The 27,562-nt window shown below is 38.6% G+C and overlaps 1 protein-coding gene across 24 annotated transcripts in view; it reads right to left on the bottom strand.

Moving 5' to 3' along the window:
• The window catches only part of MARK3 (microtubule affinity regulating kinase 3), a 62,258-nt gene that overhangs the window by 19,605 nt on the left and 15,091 nt on the right, over window positions 1-27,562 (bottom strand). For 12 of the 24 annotated variants that reach the window (XR_013956918.1, XM_080618607.1, XM_080618624.1 and 9 more), the window contains 11 exons: window positions 23,248-23,301; window positions 16,668-16,716; window positions 15,910-15,975; window positions 12,968-13,038; window positions 7,553-7,609; window positions 6,403-6,639; window positions 6,192-6,311; window positions 5,359-5,458; window positions 4,989-5,101; window positions 3,980-4,217; window positions 2,308-2,525 (listed from right to left, as the gene is read on the bottom strand). Coding sequence is in view for 23 of the 24 variants with exons in the window: in XM_080618607.1 (XP_080474733.1) it covers window positions 2,308-2,525; window positions 3,980-4,217; window positions 4,989-5,101; window positions 5,359-5,458; window positions 6,192-6,311; window positions 6,403-6,639; window positions 7,553-7,609; window positions 12,968-13,038; window positions 15,910-15,975; window positions 16,668-16,716; window positions 23,248-23,301 (1,323 nt within the window). In the remaining variant the exon portion in view is untranslated. Of the gene's footprint in view, window positions 1-2,307; window positions 2,526-3,979; window positions 4,218-4,988; window positions 5,102-5,358; window positions 5,459-6,191; window positions 6,312-6,402; window positions 6,640-7,552; window positions 7,610-12,967; window positions 13,039-15,909; window positions 15,976-16,667; window positions 16,717-23,247; window positions 23,302-23,797; window positions 23,881-27,562 lie in introns of those variants that run through there. The other 12 variants (XM_080618629.1, XM_080618611.1, XM_080618614.1 and 9 more) reach the window with 5 other exon arrangements.

The following is a 27,562-nucleotide window of genomic DNA, read 5'->3' as shown; positions in this document are numbered from 1 at the left end:
GTTAAAGCAGAGAGTTATTAGTTGCTGCTAATTATGCAACCCCTGTAGCAGGTTTTTGTTATTAATTTGGTATTTGCCCAATGAACTTCAGGTTCTTGATGTGCACTTGTTCAGACTGCAGAACTACTCAGTTTGCAAGAGTTCAAACACACTGTCAACTTTACAAGTACAGCTTGGAGCCCCGTACTCCAACCCAGACTTAGCTCTCCGCTCTACATGCACAACTCTTATCCTTAAGTGCATGCTTGCAAGTTTTGTTATTTAATAAGAACAGCACACACCTGGCTAAGGGTGTGCAGTAAAGACCAGTTCTACTACTTTTCCTTTGCCCTTTTTTTTTTTTTAAACAGTATTTTTCTGTCTCTTCAGTGATTTTCTTATCGTATCACTGATTTTAAGACTTAAGTGCTCAGTGAGAACTAAATCCCTCTACCTCAAAAATGTTTTCAACTTCAGGACAATATGGTAACTCCAACATCTCTTCCCCCCCCCCCCCCCAGATGCATGACAAAACTGTAAGAAATAAAACTCCCTAATTAGTTCCAGGAACAGTGTAAGAAGTCAGCCCTTCCCTCCATCCCCACAATACCAGAAAGCAAAAGACTAATCTTTACTGGGGGAAGTGGGTGCTAGAGTTTGCACTGTCTGACTAAAGAGCTAAGAACAGAGACAATTTTAAACACTAACTATTGAGTAACATCACAAATCCAATTCCATGCTCACCATCTTGTACCACTGCTTGTAAAAGGTCAGTTGGATCAACTGAACACTGAATAGAGAAGTATCCTATGGTTATGACCTCAAATTTCATTTCAGCTAAAGTGGTATGAAACTTGAAATAAGACTACTGGAATAAAACCCCAGAATTTGGGAGTAGTGTAGAACAGCAGATCAAAATACTAAAGATACTAAAGGTAAATATGTTGGAACGGTGATGCAAAGCTCTTGAATAAAGTACTACACAGTACTGAGTGAAGGTCAATGCAGGACAAAACTATTTTGAGTATCCTACCATTTTGACACTCAGTAGTTAAGATCTGTCGTGTAAGATGAAACAAAATCCAAATGGTTCCTGGACTGATCAAAAACCAAGGCAAAGAGCAGGTACCCCAAAATTGTGTTCTCTTGTTCACATTTATGAATAACAGCTGCTACAGTAGAAGACATGTCTTTCCAAAGAATCTCTCTGACTGAGATCCTCCAGCCAAGTCACTATCAACCACTGAGGCAAGTGACAATACAGAGCTAAAGAAGTAACACAAATCCTGTTCCAGTTCTTTTGCTTTAGGCTGCCAAAAAGCTGTGAGCTCAGAAAGTTCTGTTCTCATTTGTTCTAAGTAAGGGTGCTGAGTATATGACCAAACATGACAGCTTTGTGGGATAAGTTTAAAAAAAAAACCAAAAACAAAACCAACTTAAACTACTCCACTGCAAGATGAATAAGGGACTGGGAAGTTATATCTCCTGTAAAAAAGGAAGTTTTTCAATACAAACCCCCAAGATTCAGAAATTAAATGTTACAAAACTCAAGAGTTATTATGTGAAAACAGATTTCCAACTTTGCCTCAGAGAGAGGCACCACAGAGCATACACATTAAAAGCCAAAAGGAACAAAGAATTTTCTATCTTTTGACACACTGCCTATTGCTCAACCCTGTAAATTCAATAGTTATGCACTGTAGTGAAGTTTTTTTGTTGCTGCTGTTGAGATTTAGGGCAGGTGAGAGAAGCCCACAGGAAAAAAGAAGTCAGGCACACTGATTATAAATACAGATTGAATTACACTTTCGAATGTTTTTAGAGCTACATTTCTTTGATAATGTTAATATACGTAACTATGACTTGGAATAGCCTGTTTGAGAGCAAAGATTAGGTGCCTCCTTATACACATGAAACTGTAAAACAAGATAATAAAAACAGATTTCGTTGTTCTGTACAGAGGCAACAGAAGAGTAGCTGATGATACCAGAAATAACTCATGCAAAATTTCAGTGGACAGCCTTTGAGTTCAGTGTCTTTCTTTCTGGGTTTTTTTATTAATATTTTTTTTTAAATACTCAAGTTATGTCTGTTCACTAACAGCTACTAGTGCTAACTATTAATACCTACTAACTCCTTCGTAATTATTAAGAGGCAACTTGAGTAGCTGACTGATGTAGGAGAAAGAAAAGCAACTATATGAGATATCTACATTTACTCTTGATGAATGAGAAGTACAAGCAGCACCACTGATAAATCACAGGTTTAACACTTTTTTTACCCCTCAGAAATACTTCATGTTCGTAATAAATAAGTGTTTTTACTTACACTAGGAACAGCTGAACTTTTCTTACGTTCAGGAATATCAGCCTTATTGGGATTGCTGGCATTTCCAAGCATTGGACTAGCTGGTGCAATTCCTCTTCCTGCAGCTGCAGTACTGCTGGATTTTCTTGACTGAATTCCTTCCTTTTTGAGGTCACTGTCTGTAGTACTAGTCTGGCTTCTTTTGGGATATGCCACTACTGAGGGGATGGATGGTCCAGCTTAAAAAACAAACAAAAGAAACAGGAAATGATCTTTCTTGTCAGAAGTTCAGTAGCTATTTTTCATTACAGTGGAAATGTATTCACACATAAGAAGCATGAGGATACTGGGAATCAGAGTTGAAAAAAAGGTAATTATTTAAGTTAATCAAAATTAAATGTATTTTGGACAACAGTAAAATACTGTGAAAAACAAAAGCCTTTCTAGGTGAAGATACTACTTGATTTCTATGAGAGAACCATGCATTTCATGGAGGCTTCTGGTGTTTGAGTACTGACACTGGTTTGACTTGCTAGGAAAAAACCATCATCTTAAAGACACTTAGTAAGTAACTGACTCATTCAAACCAGACAACTCTTCGTTAGCACAAATCTGACACATGCTGTTCAAGCTAATTTCCGGTAAAACTGGGCTCCTGAGACAGGCACCTGGTGACACAGCCCTGGGCCACCATCAGCTCTAATGGCCAGTGGCCTGTGGTCCTGGAAAAGCCGAGAAGCAGCGGCGGTTTGCCAGCCACTTCCCCAGCTGTGCCAGGAACAGGAAACCTCTCCAGCACACCTCAGAATGGGGCAGCCCCTTCAACAGTCCCAAGCTCCCTCTTGCTTTAATAGGTTTCTGGACACTGGGAGAAGCCTGTGGGGATGTCAGGACTGTGTTTTCTGCTGCCTCAATTATACCTCCTCAGAAGACATAGAAGAGGACATATCTAGATACATTAACCTTGTAGCTGGTGTTTAAATAACACTTAATCAAAAAGTGTATGTGTATATACACAAAAAAATACATAAACATATATGTAAAACATATATATATTAAAAAGTATCACAAAACGTGGTAACCATCATCCCAGAAGAATCCTTAAAAAAACCAACCTCTGAATACACCTGAGGTATTAAAAGGCAGTCCTGAATAGAGACTCCTTTTATGAGTTAAGTGTCTGAGCAGGAAGATTTTTAGATATTTAGATAATCCTAAGATACTGTCTTGCACACTCATTAAGCAGAAGACTTCCAAGTTTGTCTGAATCACTGGTACTTTAGAAATGTAATTTCTGCAGGACAATCAAGTGACACTACCCTCAGGAAACAAGAAATATTGGTAAACTGACATTTCTTCCAAGTTTTAGACACAAGCTGACCTACTAGTGTCAAAAGAAAACAAAAGCTGAACAGACATACAAGAGAGCATGGGGGAGGCGTGCTGTGTTTTTCATGAAAAAGCGAGTTGCATCATTCTCTTCAATTTGTGTAACAAGACTTTCTCAGCATAGTCAGGAATGCAAGGGACAACACAAAGCAGAATGTGAGAATTAAATTGGTGTACTCAGCATTCCTCTAGAAGCTGTCTTTGAAAGCTTTATAACAAAACCAATTTTAAAAAAGTATTAGTTATTCAGTAAACTATTTAGCCACCATGCTGTGAGCTACGCAGCTGTTGTCACCCTCCTTACCTTTGAGGGATGGAGACAAATTCAGAAACCGAACAAAACTCGAACTCACCATATTCTGCAACACTGAAAATGAGAACTGCTCACCATGATCACTGTACCGCCTCTGTTTCTGGCTTGAAGATATGCTTCTCTGAATTTTGTGATGAGGAGATTGTCCAGTGCTATTATTAAGATCATTACTTGGCCTAACTTTGGCAAGTGAAAGATTGCTGCTGGAGCTTGAATCGCTTGCATCCAACTACAATACAAATGAGAATATAAAAACAAGGAGTTCAGACAAAACAAATTAAACATCTACCACATTATGGGAGCATTAACAGGGAAGCAAAAGAAAGATGGCCTACTAGACAGAAAATTTTGTGACAGCAAGGAAGTTGCTTAGAGGCCCCAACTTCTCTTAGATTCTTGTGCAACTGTCTTAGGTAAGATTCAACAGAATTTGCAGTTCCTCAAAGAACAATCCAACAGAGAAAATCTATTTCTACTTCCAGTATCTGTATCTCTACTACAGTAACCTCTCCTCAGAGAGGATGCATTTTGTAGAAGCCGCCACATCAACTCCCCCAGCAGAGGAATCAAGAGCAGCTTACTGATGTCAAACCCTCTCAGCATCATACGAAAAGGTAATCTACAATGCCAGAACTTTTTTAGGTTGACAAGTTTTGTCCTTGGTTCTCTAAAATATTTACAGCTGGCACACTCACACTTGAGATCCTAGACTAGACAGGATAGTAACTGGCATACAAAGAGGAGTAACTGCTGATCGAGCAGAGTAGTTTTGGGGAGCGTAAAGGCAAGAGTTTACTGACTCATATCAGGGTGAGAACAAACACGTAGCATCATTTGGACAGTTGACACTGATGATGAGAATAACATGATTTTAAGTGCAATGGACTTTTGAGCAGGAATGCAACTGCCTATAGTTACTGAATTAATTTTTGCTTTTAACTTTACTAAGGACCCTTTCCAATTCCTTTGTTTCATTGCATTTTGTAAGAATGGTACTTACCTCCAATGATTTCCTTCCTAGCAGTAAGTATGTAGCTGTGATTTCATCATACTTCATTTTACTAAGTGATTCTTGAATTTCTTCTTGAGAATATCCCATTCCTACCATAATATCTAAAAACCAAATACATATTCTGTAAGTAACGGAAACACTCTGATGTTTAGGCTGGCTGAGTGCTGAAGTTCAAGAGAAAAAATGGAACATTTAAAGAATTAAATCAATTAAGTGTGAGAACATAAGCTTGATAAAATATCAGTATTAAAAGATCAGTAACTTTTTCCCAAAAGGCAAGGGAAAAAAACTCAACCAAAAACCAAACCCAACCACCCATCATGTAAACAGTATTATATTCTGAAAAAGACTTCATTACCTATTCTTTTCTGGTCCGAGATGTCTAATTCTGGTTCAAAAAAAGGTTTAAGTTCATCCTCCTCATGCCCTGCATTGATCCACCTGTCCTTCATGATTTGCTGTAAAAAAAAAAAAAAAGGGGGTTTGTTGGTACAGTGTATTTACCAGCAAAGAAAATGAGCTGTTGAAGTAACAGCTCCCTCACCTACCGAACACTAAGGACTTTTCTAATTTTTCTTTTCCAGAACAGGGCCCAGCACTTACTCAGTTTTGTTTTGCTCCAGTGAGAAGAATTAACTATGTACATCAAGCTGAGCTGCTTCCCAGCCAGCTGCATTCTAGCACATAGCTGATAGCTAAAAGCCTGTAACACAGACCAGGAGCAGTGTGCCAACTCTCAAGTCTAGTAGGTCCAGGCTCGACTGTGGACGTCCATGAAAGTCAGTATTGTTTTGGCCTTTCTCCTTCATAATGGTACAAAATGTGGGTGAAAGGCAAACACATCATAACCTAGCAGCCAGTAATTGCAGTTCACATTTGAAAACGTGGAAATGATCATCTATTTATGCAGCAACTGACAAGGTAATCCCTCAGGAAAATTTGTATGACATATGCAGTGTAGTCTCACGCTTATTTTGAAAGCAACTGTGGAGTCAAGTGTTTTGTAACCATCGCAAATAAAATCTTAACCCCAAAAAACCAGTCATATGCTCTACTCAACAACCTCCCTGCCCCAAACCTACCCCAAATAAACTATTCAGGAATGGTATGACAATAACAAGTTACAGCTCACGAATACAGTTTGCAAAAGACAATGTCTAGGTTTCTGATGCACCTTCTTTGTGCCATTACCTCTAGAGTGCCTCTTTTTGTTGGGTTTAGCACCAGGAAGCGTTTGAGGAGGTTTTCACAGTCTGTGGACATGTAGAAAGGAATCCTGTACTTTCCCCTGAGCACTCTTTCTCGAAGTTCCTTGGTAACAGAAGAGCAGACTGTAAGCTGTAGGCAGCAAATCACTTAAAACATTAGATAAACATGCCCAACATATTCTACAAAAACACACCTTTAAGTTCTGTCCATCGAAAGGAAGAGATCCACTCACAAGAGTATAAAGAATAACACCTAAACTCCAAACATCTACTTCAGGTCCATCGTATTTCTTCCCTTGAAAGAGCTCTGGAGCAGCATATGGTGGGCTTCCACAAAAAGTGTCCAGTTTATTTCCAACTGTAAACTCATTGCTAAACCCAAAGTCTGCTATTTTAATGTTCATATCTGCATCTAGCAATAGATTTTCAGCCTGGAAGAGAAAGAATGGTTTGAAAGATAAAATATTTTGATTTAGAATGCTACTGTCTGGTTTTACTCATTCTTAAAAGGCAAAGAGCTGGAATACCTACTAACATCAACTTACTTGCAAAGTCTTTTGGTATGCTTTAGTCTATCATTCACGGATCCCCTATTTTAAAAACCTCTCTACAATGGCTTCAGACTATGGGAGCTGTTATGCTACCTGAAAACTGTGTTATTACCACCTATCTGTTTTCTCCACGGAAATGCATTCTAAGCTACTGTAACTTACATTTTCATCCATTACGATGAAAACAAGATACAGTATTGACTATCCTTACTTTATATGGCATTATTGCAGAAGTTTGGTAATACATATAACCTTTAAACTTTTTTCAAGAGAGTTGTTTTTTTTTTGGTGGTGGGTAGTTTGACATCATGAAGCTATTATATGTTAAGCAAGTTATGTGGCAACACTATTAATATAAAAGGCACAGTTTAAAAAAGGGACATATCATTTCATGCTGAGCTATAAAGAAGCCATGCCTCAGTTTCATCATCATGACTGGTCCAAGACCAAAACTTTTCACACTTTCATACCTCTATCAAACTATCCTTATTTCTTTTTAGATTTCTCAGCTAACACTGACCTGCATCAGATTTGAATTTGACCACAGGGTGAGATACTATCTTTTAGCAGCCATTAAATTAATAATAAATAAAAGCCTTAAAAACCCTTTTTATTTGAAATGGTTTTATACTGTACATATTCCCAAAACTTGCAACAATACTGTAAACATTCCTCAAAACACGAAAAAAATAACTCAGAAAACTGAATTTATACTACATTTTAGTGTCACAATAAAGATCAGACCCACAGGTATAGAAGCTGGTACACACTTCACACAGCTTTTCCTACTCACCTTGAGATCTCTATGAACAATATGCTTTTGATGGCAATACTGCACTGCAGATACTATCTGGATAGAAAACAAGTCCAATTATATAAGTGACATTTCAAAGAAACCAGAGTTTCAATCACGAAGTTCAACATTTTTACTGAAGTTATGCACTTAAGATCTACCTAACCAACTATTACAGTGACCAACATATTTGGGGAAAAGCTGAGAAGTAACTTAGGTGTTTGTTATTTCATCTATTTCGTTTCTACGACACTTTAAAGAGAATTTTGTTTTTCATGTGTGGCTAATTATAGACCAGTAGAAGCAATGACTTTCAGAAAGGTTACCGAAGTATTCCCATTCCAATACTATACACAGCCATAAAAGCTTTCCCTCTAGACTGAAGTTTTCCAGGCCCTTTCCAAAGGTGATTTTTCATGCCACAGCATGGAAAGAAGAGTAAGAAATGGGCTTAGCTATTAGAGAAACTACTGGGAAACAGCTTGTTTGTCAAAACTTTTGCAGTGAAAAGCAACTGTGCATCTCAGGTGTGCTGTCAAAGTGCATATGGTTTATTGTATTTTGTACAAGAGCAAGGTCAATGGAAAAAACCCTATGTCTCACGTGTAACAGAATAATTTCTTCCATCATAATTTCCAAGTATCATTGAGTTTTTCCTGCTTTATATAGCAAGCTATATAAGCTATTTACACAGTACAGTGTCCTAGTACATTCCTTTAGAGTCAGAAGCATTGCTGCAGAACTCTACATGTATGGAAAAGGTTATTGTTACGTGATCACAAATGCGCTCAAATACACTTTACTGTCACACGCACGTGATCAGAATTGAGGCAGATGTTATAACTTCTTAAAAGTGGAACTGCACATGAAGTGCACATAAAAGTAGTTTACTGTAATAACTACGCTTACATGATGTATTTCCATTCTTAAGCAGGTGTCCAAGACAGAAAGATGAGGTATCATTACTGTTACAAAAATAACTCATCATCAGACTGCCCAGCTTAGCAGAAGGATCTCCTGTACTAGTAAGAACAATACTTCTTTCTCCCTGTATTTAGAGTAGGTTAAAGTAAGGTATGTAAGGATCTTGGTAGGTCAGAGACCTGCCTGACCTACCAGTCAATTTTGCATGACTCTTAAAACACCAATGTTAGTGTCTTTGTGCCCCAGTATTACTGAACCAAGCACATGAAAAAAATGCCACCTCAGAAACCAAGCAATTTATGGAAAGGTGAAATATTTCCATTCCCTACCCTTTCAATCTGTTTCTGCTTGTTCCTTCATGTATTGGCTCCCTCTTACAGACTCCAAGTTCAGCTTTTTACAGTTATTGAAACTGCCGAAGTGCTCCCACGCCACCACTTGTACCATTCCTTTTGGTTTTCCTTCCTTTCTTCTTTGCTACCATTACTTCAGCGCCAGTCACGAGCTCACTCTGCAGGGGCTTCCAAGGCTGACAGCATGACAAACACCCCAAGCTTTATTCAGGACTACAGAGACATAGCACCATACCACTTGCTCCTAAACTGCTTTTACTCCAGCTAAGAGCAGAAGGCCTAGCAGATGATCAATCACTAGTTTCCTTTATAGATGGCTCTGAACTACTCTGCATTGCAACAGAATAGCACAGAGACTGCAGAAGTAAGTCCAATCTAAATGGAAGGGAAATAATGCGATGCATATGACATTAATAATTGAAGAACAGCTCTCATAACTGAATGAAAAATAGCACAAAGCTGCACTGGATTGACTCCCTTGTCTTCCACCTTCCATCACTGTTTCCACTGATAGCTCCTTCACCTCCAGCCTACTTCAGCGTGAGAAATTTGCTGATGCTTGGCAGGTGGGAAGAAGGAGGGAAGAAAAGCAGACCTTTTTTGCTAGAAGTAACAACTGAAGCACTGAAATTCATTTTTTGGGAGGGATTCTGTATAATCACAGGTTTTAAAGAAGTTAGAACAAGTTATCTCTAGACAGATAAACCATTCTTCATAAGGATTAAATGACAAAAGGATAGATAAATGACCTCTCAAGGTCCTTTCCCCATTGTGGACCATTTTTATTTTCCAAGACCTGTCCTAACATCTACTTGCATTAAAAATTCTACACTGCATCTGCATGAAAACTGTGGGAAGAGTAAAGGAGGCCAGATCTAATTGGCTGCAGTAAAGAGAGAGAATAAATACACATGAATTTTTCATTCAGAGAGTTTCCCCCTGAATCAGATTTTTCTATGGAAAAAAGACTGAACCAGAACTGCTTGTAAGTCTGTAATAGCTGAAGAAAAATGAGGTGATATTAAGACTGTTAAGACATTCTGGATTTGAATTTCTCGCACATGGCTGCACAAAAAGAGTTGGAAAGGGAGAACTGCAGAGAGCATGGCTGTAATTTTAGTGTCTGTACTCTCTCCTGTGTTCCTTGTCAAGCACGACATTGTTTTTTCCTGCTAAAAACCTGAACTATGCATAACAAACTGAACTAAAAAAGATTTTTTTTTTTTTTTAACAAGCAGAGGGGAGAATTACCAAATTCTGCTCTTTGCCTGCTAGAAAGGAAGTGCCTTCTGAGATAAAACACAAGTGTCTGATCCAGAAATCCCATCTACTGAAAGAAGAAATATGACCTGAAAACAAGATATAATACAACCTACTGTAAGAACTCAGTTCAATACCACAGCACAACTGTTGCTTCCGTTTAGAGAGCTACTCTGTTAAACAAGTTAGCAAATCAACCAAAAAAAAAAAAAAATAATTCCCTATTATGTTCTAAGTCTCTAACATAAAAACTGAATCAGATAAAAAGCCTACAGAGAACATTCTCCCTCCAACAATGGCTACAAGCTATATGAAGCTATTCTGGGACTACAGCAAGGTAAAATGAATAGTTTTATGATCTGTAAACCCAGTAAGATCTAGTTTCCTTTGACACTGTCCCACAGCCAGAGTCCTAACCTCTAATAAATGCCAAGCTCTGATCAAAGTTGCCTGACTTCTGTCTGCATGCATGCTCTTCTTTCCAGCAAAGCACAATGAGCTCGTGCTATAGTTTCTCTCCTTGGGTTATTACTAAGGTTCTCTCTTTTTTGTCCAGCTGCTCATGCTTTTGCAGCTCTCAAGAACCTCCCATCCTTGAGATCAAGGTCCTCCAAAATTGGTTGAGCTCAGTAGCCAGAAGTCAGCTGTTACAGAAGGACAGAGCACAGCTGCCTGCACTAGGAGATAAAACCTGTAAGAAGAAACTGAAAACACGCTTCTTTGTATTTCAGTGAATTCAAGTGAGGCCATCTCTTTGTCTTTATAAGCAGCATTTACTCTACCAATGTAAAACAAACAAACAAACAAACAAGCAAGCTGACAATCTGAAGTGCATAAAAATCAGCTCTTGATAAGCCAAATACCCAGTTCAGCAGGTAATTACCTTTCAAATTCTTTCCCTTCACATTTGTTTTTGAAAAATGAAGCTACATGTATCTTGTACTACCCACATTATCCCATAAAATTAAGCACTGAGTGTACCTGTAAAACATGTTTGACCTGTTTCCACAAGTTCTCACTTAAAGGGCAGTTGAATAGTTAGGGAAAAAAAAAAAGGGGGGGGTGGAGGGGGGTAATTGTTGAACAAACATGCAATTTTCAACGGAATTACTTCAAGACCTTTTTCCACACAGCTCCTGATAAAAGAAATGGGGGATCAAGAGCAGAGAACCATAGCAGTAGAAGTTTTCAATATTCACATCTGAAAGAGAACAGCAAATCCTTTCAAGTTACTCTGAACCTCTTCAAGTGACATTACAAAGAGCAAGTCAACAGTCTGGGATTTAGAAGAGATAGATGAAGTGGGAACAACTGCTCCACAGCCCATCACATCTACTCTAACACAGCACAGAAACACACACCAGAAACCCTCAATCACAAAAGCAAGCTCTCTACCTGCCAGGATATGAAAGAGAGGGAAGCAGCTTTAAGAAGATAGGTAAGATGTTGTTAAAGAGGAAGAAAAATTTTCCTTACTACCAAGCTGTATAACCCCAGCAATGACAAATCACTTCTGGGGATATGAAGTCTGCAGCTGCTTTGGGGCTGTCCTATTTATTTGTTGTGACTTTTTTTTTTAATTTTTCTTCCAAAAGATTAAAGAGAATAAATACAAGATTTAAAGAGATGAGAGAAAACAAAGGAACAAGGATCTCACAAATATATTCCTTAGGTTAAATACATTTCTGTTTTTCGTTACTTTCATTGCTACTTTTGACCTTATTCCTTATATTGCTTTCACACAATTCTTACTGTATGACACAGAGGGAGCAAAACAGTTGTGGTAGAGTTTCCTGGTTCCCAAATTGTTCGTTTTTGTCACACTACCAATACTAGAGAAGTGTAAAAGTTTTCTTTACAAGGCATTTTGTGAAAGTCACTGATTAATTTCCTGGAAATCTCATATATTACATCAGTTTTTTTCTACTTTTGCATGGCTAAGCTTAAGAAGCGAAGCTGTTAGAGCCTCCCAACACTGAAACTGTCATGTCATTGCCACATTTCATCCAGTTTAAAACCCCTACATACTATTCAGTAAAACACTCTTGTCCCTATTCATTATTTCACTTCATAAAGCATCATTAAGCTGAAGCATAATTTTGATACTTATTACTTTTCACAACATTATCTAGGTTATCCAAGTGACTAAAGGGATGAAAATAAAGTCGGCATTTACAAATATCTGCACAATAGCAGAAACCAAAAAGTTATTAGACCAGTCAGATCTGCAATTGAAACTCTAGATGCTACAAGAGCAGAGACTGGATTTAAATTAGTTATGCAAAAATATCTGCTTATGTTCAATACCACTTTTCTGTAGAATAGAAATGCTTTTTACAGATCAATGAAATTCAGCATCTTTGCAGGACTAGTTTGTCCATCATAAAAAAAGCTGAACTAACAAGCCTGGGAATTACTTTTCAGTGACTATTTAGATCAACTATTAAACTGCATCTTTTCATGTAACGGGGTGGATGTGAATGGATTCCTGTTACATGCATTGCCTGCATTTTGAAACTGGCCTATTTGTAGCCTGTTACACCTGAATAACTTCCAGACCAGCTGAACTAAGGATATATGAAATCACCAAGAGGAAATGCATTTTGGAATGGAATACACTTCCAAATTAAGCAGTCACTGTGTTCTGGCAATCCTGGACACCCTGGCACTCAGCGCTAATGAAACTAGCATCACTGAAGGGACTATTAACCCCTCTGAAGTACTACTGTAACCCAAGTATTTTATTACTCAGGGCTACAAGTCCCCAACATGCTGAACATTACTAGAAGTTGAATACAAAGGACAGCTGTTTTACTCATTTCAGCATTAAAAACTTGAAGTTACAGGGGAAGCTGATGCATAGGAATGTAATACATACCTGTCTAAATTTAGCTCTAGCCTCCTTTTCCTTCATTCTTCCATGTGCAACCAGATAGTCAAACACTTCCCCTACAATTCAATAACAAGATACATTAATGCCAATTTCAAAACGTAGAGATTCTCTCTAGCAGTTGCCCACAGCAGCTTCACTGAAATGTACTTCAAGTTTATGATCACAGGTTAGCTTAAGAGAACAAGGCACAACTGCTATGCAATTTATTACACTGTCATCTCTACACAATAATGACTGACGGGGTATAGAAAAAAAAATTTCTTCCAATTATTTGTGATCAGAACTGAGCAACATACTTCTGTTTTGTGAATGAAGATGACACACATCCCTTCACAGACTTTCTCACAATGATTTTCTTTTGCCCCATAAAAAAAGTTTCAGATATGAGAATACTTGGTGATATTTGTAAACACTGTCATACAAGCACTAGAATTTTTCTTTGTGCATGTGCATAAAATTTTTCTAATAAAAATCAGAAACCTTAGCTTTAACCTAGGCTTGGAAGAGGTACCTGCAAGGAAGGTCACAATAATGAGCCTAGCTGGACACACTGACATAATCCATCAGACAACCACCAGATCTGTAAGATACACTAGAAAGTATTACTCCTGAACAAGCCCAGTGTTGTACATCTGTGGATGACTAAAGTAGATTACTAAAGCAGTACTAAAGATCTCTTGTGTTTGGGCATTTTTTCATTTAGTCAATTTACAGCACATCAACTTGGACGACAACATTTTAACTTTACAAGCAGCCAACTCGCTTGTGAAACACTGACATGTTTGTGAGAGCATGAGAGATTTTCTTTAGCAAAACCGAAGTCATGTACATAAGAACTCACAGTATCACAGTACGTTAGAGATTGGAAGGGACCTCAAAAGATCATCTAGTCCAATCCCCCTGCCAGAGCAGGAACACCTAGATAAGGTTACACAGGAATGTGTCCAGGCAGGTTTTGAATGTCTCCAGAGAAGGAGACTCCACAACCTCCCTGGGCAGCCTGTTCCAGTGTTCCGTCACCCTCACTGAGAAGAAGTTTCTTCTCAAGTTTAAGTGGAACCTCTTGTGTTCCAGTTTGTACCCATTACCCCTTGTCCTATCATTGTTTGCCACTGAGAAGAGCCTGGCTCCATCCTCGTGACACTCCCCCTTTATATATTTATATACACTAATAAGGTCACCCCTCAGTCTCCTCTTCTCCAAACTATAGAGACCCAACTCCTACAAACACAGACTAGTAGGCAGTTTTAAAAATTCTTTGCTAATATGCAAAATTAGTGGAGACTTTAGAAGTGGATCAAATAGGTAAATTTTCTAAGAAAGAAAACATTGTTTTGTAGATAGCCACCTCACAAGGGCAGAGATGAGTAACTCCATTTTTTTAACCAAGCAACTCCATCCAAATGGAATAAAAACCCCGGATTCATACAGCAGAAAAAGTAACAGCTGAGCAATCTGAGGGAATGGGAGGATTTTCTATAAAACAGCTTAACTTCTCTCTGTAGTGTATTATTTAATATCCAACTCAGATGATGTTCCCAGATGTATTTCACAGCTTTTTCTCCAAAATCCTTGAAGGAAGAAACCTGAACACTCTCTTCGTAATTCAGGAAAAATTACACCACAGAAAGACTTGTTCACAATTTATGCAAAGTGCCGCAGTAGTAGCAGTAGTTTCTTTCATTATGCAGCCTAGAATTTACATGCATCCTGTGTGCCAAGTATCTTGATACAGTGGAAATATGGGAAATTGATGCCTACCACTGAGATTACAGGTGTTCCTGTCTTGCCCAACATGGCACATGCAAAGGGTACTGCTCATGGCCTTTTAGACCAGTGAGGATGTACCTCTAGATTACTATGAGGAAGAGACTCACTGCTTTAGAGAACTGCTAGCCTTTCTACATCCTAGAAGCTAATCACTAGATGGCAATAGGTCTTCGTTTTTAAGTCTAGTACCATCAAACAGCATAAAGATGTCTCCACAAACACCTGTACCAGCCAATATTTTAATGGTATTTTACAAACTTTGTTTTTGTTTAGACAAATTGTGGCTGAGCATTTAGGGAGCTGCTAGAAGAAAACATAGGCAAGTAGAGAATCATTACCTGATTTATAGTAATTCATTAAACTTCACAAAATCTAACATCCAAGTCAGAATTTAATGATGATTTTCTCTGAAAAGAAGCCTATCTCCCTCCCAAAACTAAAGAAAAGCCTCTACTATTTGAGATTACCAGCTACTCATGCTAAAGGGTCACATTGACAAAATGAGTGCTATTAGGTTTTAGCCAGCAAGGAGTAATTTAAGCCCAAATACCTTACTTCTAGGTCTGGTGAAAATGTCTGACATGGCATGATGAATGCTTTTCCTACCCCTACCAATCAGGAATAAATGTTTCAGTTCTTCCTACAGTGGTGTAATGCTAAGCCTACAGCAATTGACAGTAGAAGGTCGGTGATTAAGGTACATCATATGTCATCAATATCTAAAAAACCAGAAGTTGCAGTACTCATGCTTTTGAAAGCAACAGTTAAATAAACACAAAATGTTTCATCTGAACATGTTTTTACCAATTATCTTATACAAAATAGGACACCAGAGGCAGGGAGCCAAGTACAATAAATTGAGAAGGTTGGTATTTGCTAGGGACAGGAACAATCAATGGACGAATAAGGATTCCCATTAAATTTCAGCTGTGAAAACAAAGCAAATGTCATTAAACTGCAGTAAGTTCAGAAGTTAGTTTTACAAGTTTTAACTAATTATATTGCACAAAGAAGTTCCAGAGAATATTAAAGATTTTGCTTAATATTTTACACTACTGCGACATTAATATTTGCAGAAACAGAAAGCAAAACTTTAAAGAAAACAAGTGCTTTCTCCCACTTGACAGTTTATATGTGTCATCACAGCAGTTACTTACCCCCACTTGCATATTCCATTATTAAATAGAGAGTTTTGTCAGTTTCAATGACTTCAAATAGCTTCACTGGAAAAGAAAGCCATTTATTAATCAGTTAACTAGTTGCAGAAGTATTATGTTAACCCCCCAGAGAATTCCGCCAAAGAAACAAACTATTTGCTTACTGCTTGACAACATCAGACTATTACCCCTAAAGAAGCCTGTTCTGTTCTTAAATGGAAAATACTCTCAACGCATACAGAACAAATTTTCTCAAGAAACAATACTTTGTTTCCCATACATGGGAAAAGTAGCTGAAACAGAACTTCAAAGACCTGAGCATCAAAAATAGCCCTTTTTATGGACTGAACTGGCACACATGGTGACAAATGAGTTATCAGTCAGCTTGCTAGCAGTCTCATAACAACACTATATAATTTCAAAGTACAATCCAAAACAACTTTCTGATCACTTTTTAGTTTTGGTATATGTTTATTTTTAATGAGAGCCCAAATTCAGTCAAAATCAGTATTACGCTCAAAAGGAACAAAATTATCAGTTAGTGATACAGTAACAGTTTTATGCAAAGGGCCCCAAGTGTTCTGGGTTTGGTTTGTTTGTTTGAATACACAGCTCTGAAAAGGTATTTATTACTGCTATCCTACATGAAATTGAAACCCTAGAGCAGAATCGTCTTTTAAAATCATACCACAACAATTTTAACAGTGAAAATGCTAAATTTCTCCTGAGTTGGAAATTATGTTAAAGAAACAAGGTACCTATATTTGGATGATTTAAGATCTTCATTATTCTTACTTCTCTGAAGAGCTGAAATAAACATAAAACAAGAAATAAGTTATTAAAATTGGTAACACCCATTCTTTCTAAGGCCTGATCATTTTCATAATACTTAAACACAAAGGGTAAACATTACTATTAGTGTATCAGTGAATTTCATGAAATAAACACTTACCGGAAGGAAGAGTTAAGTGCCTGCTTCTTTTAACACCCCTCCCCAAACAAATCAACCCTCAAAAAACTGAAAACAACCACGAAGCACTCCAGACAGCTCAGGAGAGAAGAGATCTTAGCTCTGTGGTTCACAGACGTTTGGGGCCAGAAAACCATTACGAGCCCATGAAGATTCTTGCTGTCCAGTACATCTCACATCATCTTTCTTCACCCCTTCACAGAAAATACTGTTTCCAAAGTTTTGTGAACCTTCACCACTGCACCTTCTGCAGACCACTACAGCATGATGCTGGTATGAATTCACCTCTCTTTAGTACTTCATTAAAGCCACAGAACTACTGCGCTACAACAGGAACTCACAGGTGAAAAATAAGCTGCTTATATTGCACAAAAAGTATGTTATCCAACTACACCAACAAGGAGGAAGTTTTTAGGAGAGCTGAGAAGGTGAAGCTCTCCCTTGGTCATTCAGAAATGTTCCTGTGAGGCAACTGAGGCCCGGTAGCATCTAGTCCTGAGTTTGTCACTGCAGCTCCACTGACTCACTGCCAGACATCCAGCCTTTGAGTCTGCTCAGCCAGTACAACACACTGAATGTACTTGCCAAAATTAACAGAATATGGTGTTTTCCCTGACCCCAGCAGACAGAAGAAACATCATTACTTCAGGGGTTGAGTCTCAAAGAGATCAGCTTGCTCCCACCCTCTTCACCATCCACTTTCCCATGCTACAGGACTGTACTGCTCCCATTTATGTAAGCATTGGTGTTAACCCAGACTGACTTACAAGGTCCATGAATTAAATTAATAGAAAAATTTCACAAAACACACCACTCTCTCAAATAAAAACACTCTACCTCTCAAGGTTCCTGTTGCAGGTCCCTTGCCCACCTCAGCACATCTACTTTGGCAGGATGGGTGGTAAGTAAGTCTAACTGCCCATTTGACATCAACCCTAATGCCATTACATCAATGGTGCTGCATCCAGAGACCACATACTGATTGTAAGGATCTTGGCTGTCCCCCCACAGCACCAATACCCACGTGAAGGTTTTGCTTGAGCTATTACTTCCAAAGAGTTCAACTTTGCCTGTCACACAGAATAAACTCTGTCCTCCTGCAACTGGACAACAATACAGGAATGACATATTATTAACAAACCACAAATGAAAACAATCTATTACTGATCAGCTGTTAATTATCTTCCCCTCTGAAAACTCTGCTGCAGCAGACAATTAGAAGATGCAAGTAAATCTGAGTGTAATACTGAAAAATGTCATAGGTGGTGTTACTGCAATATAAAACACTGCTTTTAATCAAGCTGGTTAATAGCAGATGAAATAAAAGTAGTTCCACTTCTTCCAGAAAAGACTCAAGATAAAAAAAAAAAATATCACTACTATCATTACTGAAGTGCAAAAGTTATTGTATTTGGAAAATCCCAAAAATTCTCTTTTCAGGCAGTATGCTATATGGCAGTCTAAGAGTGTAGCTATTCTGCCTCTGCAGCTCCCCCCATGCCAGCCCAAGACTCCAGAGGGTTGATGTTCTTAAGTGTTGATTATTTTCTAAGAGCATGCTTCAAAAAGAGGGAGTAATCAAGAGGTTTTATCATAAACCTAACATCAACCTCTACAGAAATACCAGCAACATAATGATCGTACTGAACTTAATGTAAAGAGACTGAAGCAGAATGAAAGTCCAAAGCTCCACAGGAATGCAGACTTAAGAGAAAAGAGTTTTGTAAATAAGAGATAGCAGCATTGTTATTAACAGTAAGGAAGCAAAAAATGCTGCTGCACTATTCGCCTCAGGTCAGATTTCAGATAAAGACATTTAGTATGTCTGCTTATTACTAATGACTCAAAAAAATCTATAGGTGCACTTAATAAAAGCAAAACAAAGTGAAACACAGGAAACAAACAGAAAACAACCAAAGAGTCAAACCAAAATCTTTGTGCCTTTGTGTCTTTTAATAAAAGAAAAATGAGAGGTGGGATGTAAATAAATAAATAGGAAAACAAAAAACCCAAACCAGAATTTAGAGATCAGCTGTTCTAACCATTCTCTGCTTTCTGATGTTTCTGTAAAGGCTAAGATCTGGGGAGCAGTCCTCACTGCACTGCCCAACAGACCTTCTCCCCCATGTGAAGAGAACACTACCTGGACACAAAGAAAAACCAAACAGCTTGCCAAATACATTTACTTATCGTTATCCAGGTCTGTGCCTGACACTTTGCTAGATGACAAGCTGCTTAAATGCAATCAGGATTGATTGATCAAGTGTATTTTTTGGCCATGCAAAGTAATTTCAAAACCTATGCATGTGTGTTTTCTTTTTCTCCAGCGACACAATTAATTTGCCTATTTTTTTAAAAATCTATGTTATTCCTGGAGCTTTTTCATATATCATTAGACAAGGTAGGCTACTTCACCATCACTCTTCTGATCAGCAGAAATTTAAATCAGTTGAATCTGTAACTATTTTTTGCTTATTTTTTCATTCAGTTCTGCTGAACTCATGTATAATATACTCTGAATACTCCACTAATACTTTTAATGGCAGCTTATATAACTGAAAGCCTTTGGTCAGCTTTTAAAGTTTGGAAGAGTTTGCTTAATTCACTCGCAATTGACTGTTGGTATCTTCCACCTCCAATACTCAGATAAAGCCTGCTGGGTCAGACTCTCACCAAGGGTAACTCCACTGTTGATGCTGCAAAAGATTCTAAGCAAACATCCTTAGTCTGCTATACAAATAGCTTCTAGATTTCAGAGAATCATAGAACTGGTTGGGTTAGAAAGGACCTTAAAGTTGGCCACCTAATTTCCACCTCTCTGCCACACACAGGGACACCTTGCACCAGATCAGGCTGCTGAAAGCCCTGTCCAACATGGCCTTGAACACTGCCAGGGAAGAGGCAGTCACAGTCTCTCTGGGCAACCTGTGCCAGTGTCTCACCACTCTCATTATAGAGAATTTCTTCCTAATACCTAATCTAAATCTACCCTCTTTCAGCTTAAAGCCATTCCCCCTTGTCCTATCCCCACATGCCCTTGTAAAAGTCCCTTTCCAGCTTTCTTGTAGACTCCCTTTAGGTACTGGAAGGCTGGTAGGTGGTCTCCCTGGAGCCTCCTCTTCTCCAGATTGAACAACCCTATCTGTCTCAGCCTGTCTTCATAGGAGAGGTACTCCAGCCCTCTGATCATCTTGGTGGCTGTCCTCTGGACTTGCTCCAACAGGTCCATGTCATTCTCATGTTTGGGGCCCCAGAAGAAAGAAGTACTCCAGGTGGGGTCTTAAGAGAGCAGAGCAAATGGAAAGAATCCCCTCCCTTGACCTGCTTGCTGGTCACACTCCTTTTGATGCAGCCCAGGACACGCCTGACTTTCTGGGGTGCAAGCTCACACTGCTGGCTCATGTTCACCTTTTCACCGATCAACATTCCCGAGTCTCTCTCCTCAGGGCTGCTCTCAAACCAGTCTCTGCTCAGCCTGTATTTGTGCTTGGGATTGCCCTGACTCAGGTGCAGGACCTTGCAGGCCTGTTGAACTTCATGAGGCTCTCAGAGACCCACCTCTCAGGTGTGTCAAGGTCCTCATCCTTTTCTTGCAGTTTTTAAAATACTGATTGACCCATGGTCAGAAAGAGCATCGTCCATGTTAAAAGTAATGTTTAAGAACTCTGAAAAGCTTTAACAAAAAAATGGCCCAAACAAGTAGCAAAACATCTGCACATAATGAACAAAACTATTTGGCTGAGGAGCCAAGATCTAAAAAAGGAAAACGAGAAGTGACATAGTACTAGTACAAGGGCTTGGTAAAAAAGCCCAAAACCTTACATATAATGACATTGCTAATTCAAAAGAAAAAATAATAAAAGAAACCCAACAAACTGCATTTTTTTTGTCTAGGAGGAAGTGAACTACTACATCAGCACTTGTTTCCAGTGAGATCGATACTGGAACTGGGTACACAAGTACGTTTGTAGACAACAGGCATTATGACTAACACCACCAGCATGGGAAAAAAGCTCTAAGAATTCCCTTTTCTTACAAAGCAGGGAAGTACTGCTTACAGTTTCCTCTTCACTAAGCAAGAGCAGCAGAGTAGTAATTAGGTCCTAAAACAACAGTTAAGAGTAGCTGCATGTGGCTACCAGACTTCCTCAGTGGCAGACAAGAAACCCAACTCTTCTGAAGAGCCGCGCTGTTGAATATTGAGCTATGAGGACTGCAGCCACCTGCAGCTTACTGCAAGGGCATACTAAGAATTCCTGCTCCAGAAAGCAAAGCAAGTCTTTAACAAGGTTAACTTCTTTCTGGCAGCTGAATTATCAGTGTAGAAGACATAATACAAAGAAATCAGAACTGGCAGCCTTAATCGCCATTTGCTTCCCCACCTAAGGATGACGAGGCTATGTGGCTACACTGCAGCTGAGACACTATGCACCACACCCTAGCCTCAGAGCAGACCTTCCCTCCCCACCATACCGCAAATATTTTATCGCTGTCTCCAGCAGCACAAGGACAAGAAGCACTTCCATCCCAGCTTCCCTGCATCTACAGGTTGTGTGTGCAACTGGCTTCAAAAGCAACGAGTCTACAGCACTGCTGACAGTGCCAGGGGAAAAGGGGCAAGGGTTTGCAAAAAAAGCCTTAACCAAGGAAAATTGCTAAGTAGTGTTGTGCATTCACTCTGCTTACTGTGGCAAACAGGCATTTAAGAAAATTCGTTTCAATTTTTGAATTGAGAACAGACATACCTTGCTAAATTTTCTTCTGTGCTCATATAACAGATCAGCTTAGAGAGGACAGCACATCAGCAATCTCACTCCCCAAATTTGATCTGATTTCTACCCTGCTGTTTTGTACTATTCTTCCAGATTCCATTAAAGAAAACAAGACCAATTTACAAATCACACTTCATAATCTAGTTTTATAAATTGTAAATAAAAATGAAATTACAGATACACAAGAGGACACCGAGCAGGCTGAAACCCAGAAACCAAAGGGCCCAAAGGGCCAACAAGCACACTTCCAGCTTGTGGCTTTGTGAACTGAACCTGTGACTTGTAAAACATCTGCTTTGTACTTTAATATGAGCTCAAGCTAGCCTTGTGGCCCAATCTCAAGACAACATTTGAAGGGTTAAGATTTCACATTTTTGTCTGAAAGCAAAATGGCGCCTCTACTTTTCTCTGACCATGCTTCCGATGCACTGAACCCTCTCCTTTGTATCACACAGCTTTTGTTCTTCTCCCAAATGCTCCGAGCATTTAGTAATTTTTTCAGGTCTTCCCAGTTGCACAGATCTGCCACACAAATCAACTCTACTTAATCCATGGCATTACCTAATTTGCATTTCACTTCCTCTCTGCATACCCAGAAATTATCAATAACTACAGAGATTAAGCTGAAAAAGAAATAAAAGAGAAAACTGGAACCACATTATCTACTTTTACCCATTCTACAGAATCAGCAGGAAGTTGATACCTGCTCAGACAAGAGAGCCTTTCTTCTATAGGCTATTCTTTGCCTCTCAACCAAACCATAGAACGTAAGAACTTGTGTGTTTTTCCAATTTACTTTTGCACTATTCATTTTGATAAAAACATCTTGTTGCACGATCTCTTTAGTATTTGCACAAGATCTGAATGTGTATATTCTCCAGTTTACTCTAGTTATGCTACTTCATTTTGTTTGCAGGTAAGTTCTGGGTATTCTCTCATTCAAACAGAAATATTGTAAGGAGCTTTTTTTATCAAAGTACTCAAAAGTAAATAAAAAGCTTTTTGACTACAGCACTTAAAAGGACAGAGTTAGGAAAGTCCTAGGTAAAAGGAGCATGTAAATGTACTTCCTGTAGGCACTCCAAAGCAGACTAGTTGCCTTGATCAAAGAGCAGGATTGATCACTACTTACTAAAATAGATAAGGCGATACAATTGTAACAGCACACATTAAACATTTGAGGCTAGAGGGAAGAAACCAGAATAGCCATGCCCCAATTTGCTCCATAAAACTGCATCACCACTCCTGCTGCAAACTACATGAAAGGCACAGATACTACCTGGCTTCCAGTGCACAGGCAGTATTTTCAAGTTCAAGAGGACAGAAGGTAAGCTTTCTATTTGTAAGTTTTACAAAGTGACCAGCATGAAGAAGACATGAGGACATGACACCATGTACACAGCTCTGTACAAGTTCACCTTGAAAAAACTGCAGGGTTGTCAAAAATATCTGTTACAAAACTAGTTATTAAATACTGTAGTCAGATGTGTGCAACGTATGCAATGCTTCAGATTCTCCAGCACGGGCATTCACGGTTAACAGAAAGAGGGAGTGAAACAAAACAGTGCAGTTGGAAGATTAAATGCAAAAACCTACCTTTTGTAGACTAGTTGGGTTCAACTGTGTTTTGTCAATTATTTTTATGGCAACCTAAAGGAAGAGTTCATAATCAGTATTTTCCATGTGAACAATGCAGCATTATTACAATATGGTCAAATCCAGTAACACTAATTGAAAACATGAATGTTATACAAAACCCACTCAGTTTCTTCAGCAAATTATGTACTAGTATTTGAAGTAAAAACATTTGAAATTAACAGCTAAACTGTAATTTATTTCTACTGCAACAAACTAAACAGCAGAGTGGAAAACAAAACCCCCTGAGTATTTTAAGCATATTAAAATGAGAAGCTCACTTAAGTCTTTTGCTTGACATTGAGACCATCACGCTTACAACAGTGGAAGCTCCAATACCAGAAAGTGCCCAGATAGAGAGCAGTGTGCCTACAGATAATAGTTACACAGTGTAATTACACAACAGATTACACAGTACTGACTGAGCATTGGCAGTTTGTGAAGATGCTTCTAAAAGCAGAGATTTCAGAACAAAGTAATTCCAGACAGATTAAGCAGGAACTAAATTCACCTTTGGAAATTCACTGAATATTTGTATCAATTTGCTCCCTAATGGATATGAAAAGAATTATCACTCATTCATCGAGAGAACCCCACTGGCTGTAGTACAACGATTTGGGCAAGTTCACTCCTTTACTGGTTCTCATCTTTTCATTAAATACTGCACAGAAATATGAAAGAAGAACATAAAAATTTCACAAAATAATCAAAAGCTAAATTCAGTACCATGGTTCAGTACTAGTCATAACCTGACGATTTGAGGCAATGAACAGGCAAAAGACTAGCTTCAGTGCAACGCAATTTGGATATAGGATGAGTTAGAACAGGAAACGTGAATCTTTCTAGAATTACATGCCAACTGGTATTTTTCCTTTCTAAATTAAAGACTAAACATACCAGAAGAAACTCTACAGAAGCCAAGGAGATGGTGTCTCTCTAAGAAGCAAGATGCTGCAACTCAGCTGATTATAATACCTCACTGGTGCAAAGCAAGGGCTTTCAATTCCCCTTCAATTTTTGGCTCAAACAGTATATGTTGCTACTCCCCGTGCCACATCTCCTGTTTCCCTGCACCGCTTTGTGCTATCTTTGTCATCTTATTAACTTGGGATTAGTAACATATGGAATAAAGAGTATCTTACATCAAAGCAAATTCATATTCATACATTCAAGTGCAAAAAACACATGGATGGATCATCATGACGGAGAGAAGAAGAGGGGAACAGAGCGTTCAATGCTTGGGTGCATCACAGAATTGTGTGACAGATACAGTGTTTTCTGAAACTGAGCTTCAAGATTTGAGCCCTTCTAGATGCAAGATAGGATGATATGTCACCAAAAAATCATTTAAGAATACTTTTGCTTTGGGGAGTATTTTTTTCTAAGGTATGCTACTGAAACTTAAGATCACTATTTCCAGAGGCAGAATTCCATTGCAAAACCCCTTGAGAAATCACTTAAAAAATACAAATAAACACATTAAGCAATAGGCATTTTTACATTAGCAGCTGTGTATGAAACCAAGAAAGATTTTTATCTCTACCTTTATGCCTGTTAACTATTGTCATGAAGGTAACAAAGTTACTCAATTCCTGTAATCCCTTATAAATCCGTGCTGGACATAGGATAACCACTGCCCTTGTCAACAGTAGATATTATTTCAAAGTCAGTTGGTGTCCCAGGACTACCCATGCCACAGAAGACGGCTGGTTGCTTGGTAAGTGCATTCCACTCAGAAAAAGGTTGCAGTTCTGTGTTCTAAACTGTAATGATTATGGTCAATCTTTGAAAGATGTAAGCTTGTTTCAACCCATGAGGTCTTAAGGTTATTGGGTTTCTGCAAAACACAGCTCACCTCTCTCACTTGTACATTGGTGCCAGATGATCAGAGAGGTCTCTCACACTGGCAAACAAAGTCAGCCCTGGAGATACAGGACAGGTACACGCCTCAGTTTTCTTAAAGGCAGACTCACAGGCCTGTTCAGTGCACTAATTATAGCCTTAGAGGCAGGACAAATTTAGAGAATTCCTATCCATGTGAACACTGAGAGTACAATGTGTTAACACTGGCTGTGAGAGCTTGAACCCATCATCAGAACAGGCAGCAATTTCAGGTGTCTTGATAAGGTCTCCAAATCACAGGCAAAGTGACCTAACCTCAAGAATAGTTCTGACAAGCCTGAGAAAGAAAATCCTCCATTTTACTAAGCATAGTTTAAAAAGTTCAAATTGCCTTCCACTCTGCTCTCTTCGCAAAGTGAATCTGGAGCGGTTTCAAGTATTGTGTGGTATGGCCAATGCTGGAGGAACACAAGTCCACCTACGCTGTTACACCACTGCATCATCTATTATATTCTGTGTGAGACTGTTAGTAGAATTAAAATTAACTTTACTTTCACCATTCACAATAACACGACTTAAAACATTCCTCCTACATGACTTGAATGAGGGAGTTAAAGCAATCAGAAGTTGAGACGCTGAGCAAATTGGCCAAACTGCTACCATTCAGAATGTTTTCTTGCTCTTAAATTTCACTTTTTCCAAGAGAAGAACAGAAAGAAGATGACAATAGATTCCCTGGAGTCAGACTTGGATCCTGAAAGAACCCTGTCTCACTAGGAAACTTCAACTTCCTGGCTATTAACTGAACACATGCTTTTAATGAACAGAAGGATCCATACATTTTTGGCTCCGATTCCAACCACCTCAGTAACAGCAAAAGGTAGTTCTATCTCTTAAATTGATTTTGCAAGTAGGAAAACTTGCCAGAAGAAATAACCTTTGATAAATTACAACAGAAAATACATGGCTTAAAGTAAAAGAATTAACAAAAGCAGATTTACAGTGAAGATTTTTTGTTTTGAAAGGGCAAACAGACTTGAATAGGACTTTTCTAGACAGAAGATCTTGAAGGAGTGTTTCCAAACACCAGCTCTAGTGCAGTGAAACTAATCTCACCTCCATAACTCTGCAGTGAGAATGCCACAAACCCAGTTCAGCCACCTCAGTTAGGCTGATGTTCTGATCATCCCCCAAAGGACTAAACATTTCTCCCTTTCTGTAATTTGAGGCTGGGCTCTTAACATACATGCTGCAGACACACTGAAGATAGAAATGAAAGAGAGCCCTGAAACTTAGTCCAGTTAGAAACATGAAAGCTGTACCTCAAGCAGGAAAATTCATAGTGAAGGACTCCAGGTATAAGAAGATGAGCAACCACCCTAGAAGAATGCTTGAACAAACATACCATCCTCCCAAGAAGTGACAGAGAAATGCTGATCTGCTGCATGATTTATTTAGAAGTTAATCAGTGCAGAGATATAAAGAAGGAATTGCCATAAAGCGTAACTGAACTGGAGACTTAAAATAACATTAAGAATAGCCACACAGATAACAAAAAGAAGGTAAGTAGGGTTCAAATACAGCAAGGATACAGCAGAGATTAAAAGTCATTTAAGCGTGACTCCCAAAGCTAGTATTTTATTATAGGTTTTGGTACATAAGATGGAAAAAAGAAGAGGAACAAAGACAGGACAGCCAGTAGGAATGAGTGTGTAAAGCCGGAAAATACAGATTCAGGAAGATGAGTGCTATATAGCTGAAGCCGTACTGAGAACTTTATCCTTAAATTCTGAAGAGTGGCAGGTTTAAAAAGGGGGAAGGGGAGGAAGGCATTCTTATAGCATGGATTTCCAGTATCTATCAAGAACAAAATGGCAGCACAAGTTTAGAAATTATCAGACTTTTTTTTTTTTTCCCTAGTAGAGCCGTTTACCACAAAATGCTTGAGCTCAAAACTCACAAGGGGAAATACACAGTAACAGGCAGAAGGGTTAAATGCAAGACATTTTCCCAAGTTAATTCTGCCCTAGGGAGACAAACAATATATGACAACCTGGACTACTGTAAAGACTCATCTAGGAGGATGCACAGAAATTACTGAACTAGATAAGGTGAAATGTGCACAGAGCTTTTTTAATTAAAAGAAGTGGCTAAAGAGATACCAAGTTGGAAATAAATGAGTAAGAGTTTTTCAAGGACAAGACTTGGGACCAATCTTGTTTAGTATCTGTATCGGTGGCCTTGGCACATAAAGTCAAACCATAATGATTTAGTCTGTTGAAGGAATTAAGAGGCACCATCAAATACAATGGAAAACTGATATAAACAACCTTGGAGATGAGTTAGCAAAGAAAGCAAGATTCAATGAAGTACAAGGTGCTGCTGCTCATCAGTAGAAACATCAATGTGACAGCCATGAAAAAGGTTAACACAA

The sequence above is a fragment of the Psittacula echo genome, assembly GCF_963264785.1.
Source record: "Psittacula echo genome assembly, chromosome: 5".
NCBI classification, from domain to species: Eukaryota; Metazoa; Chordata; class Aves; order Psittaciformes; family Psittacidae; genus Psittacula; species Psittacula echo.
This window is presented reverse-complemented; position numbering and strand designations above follow the sequence as displayed.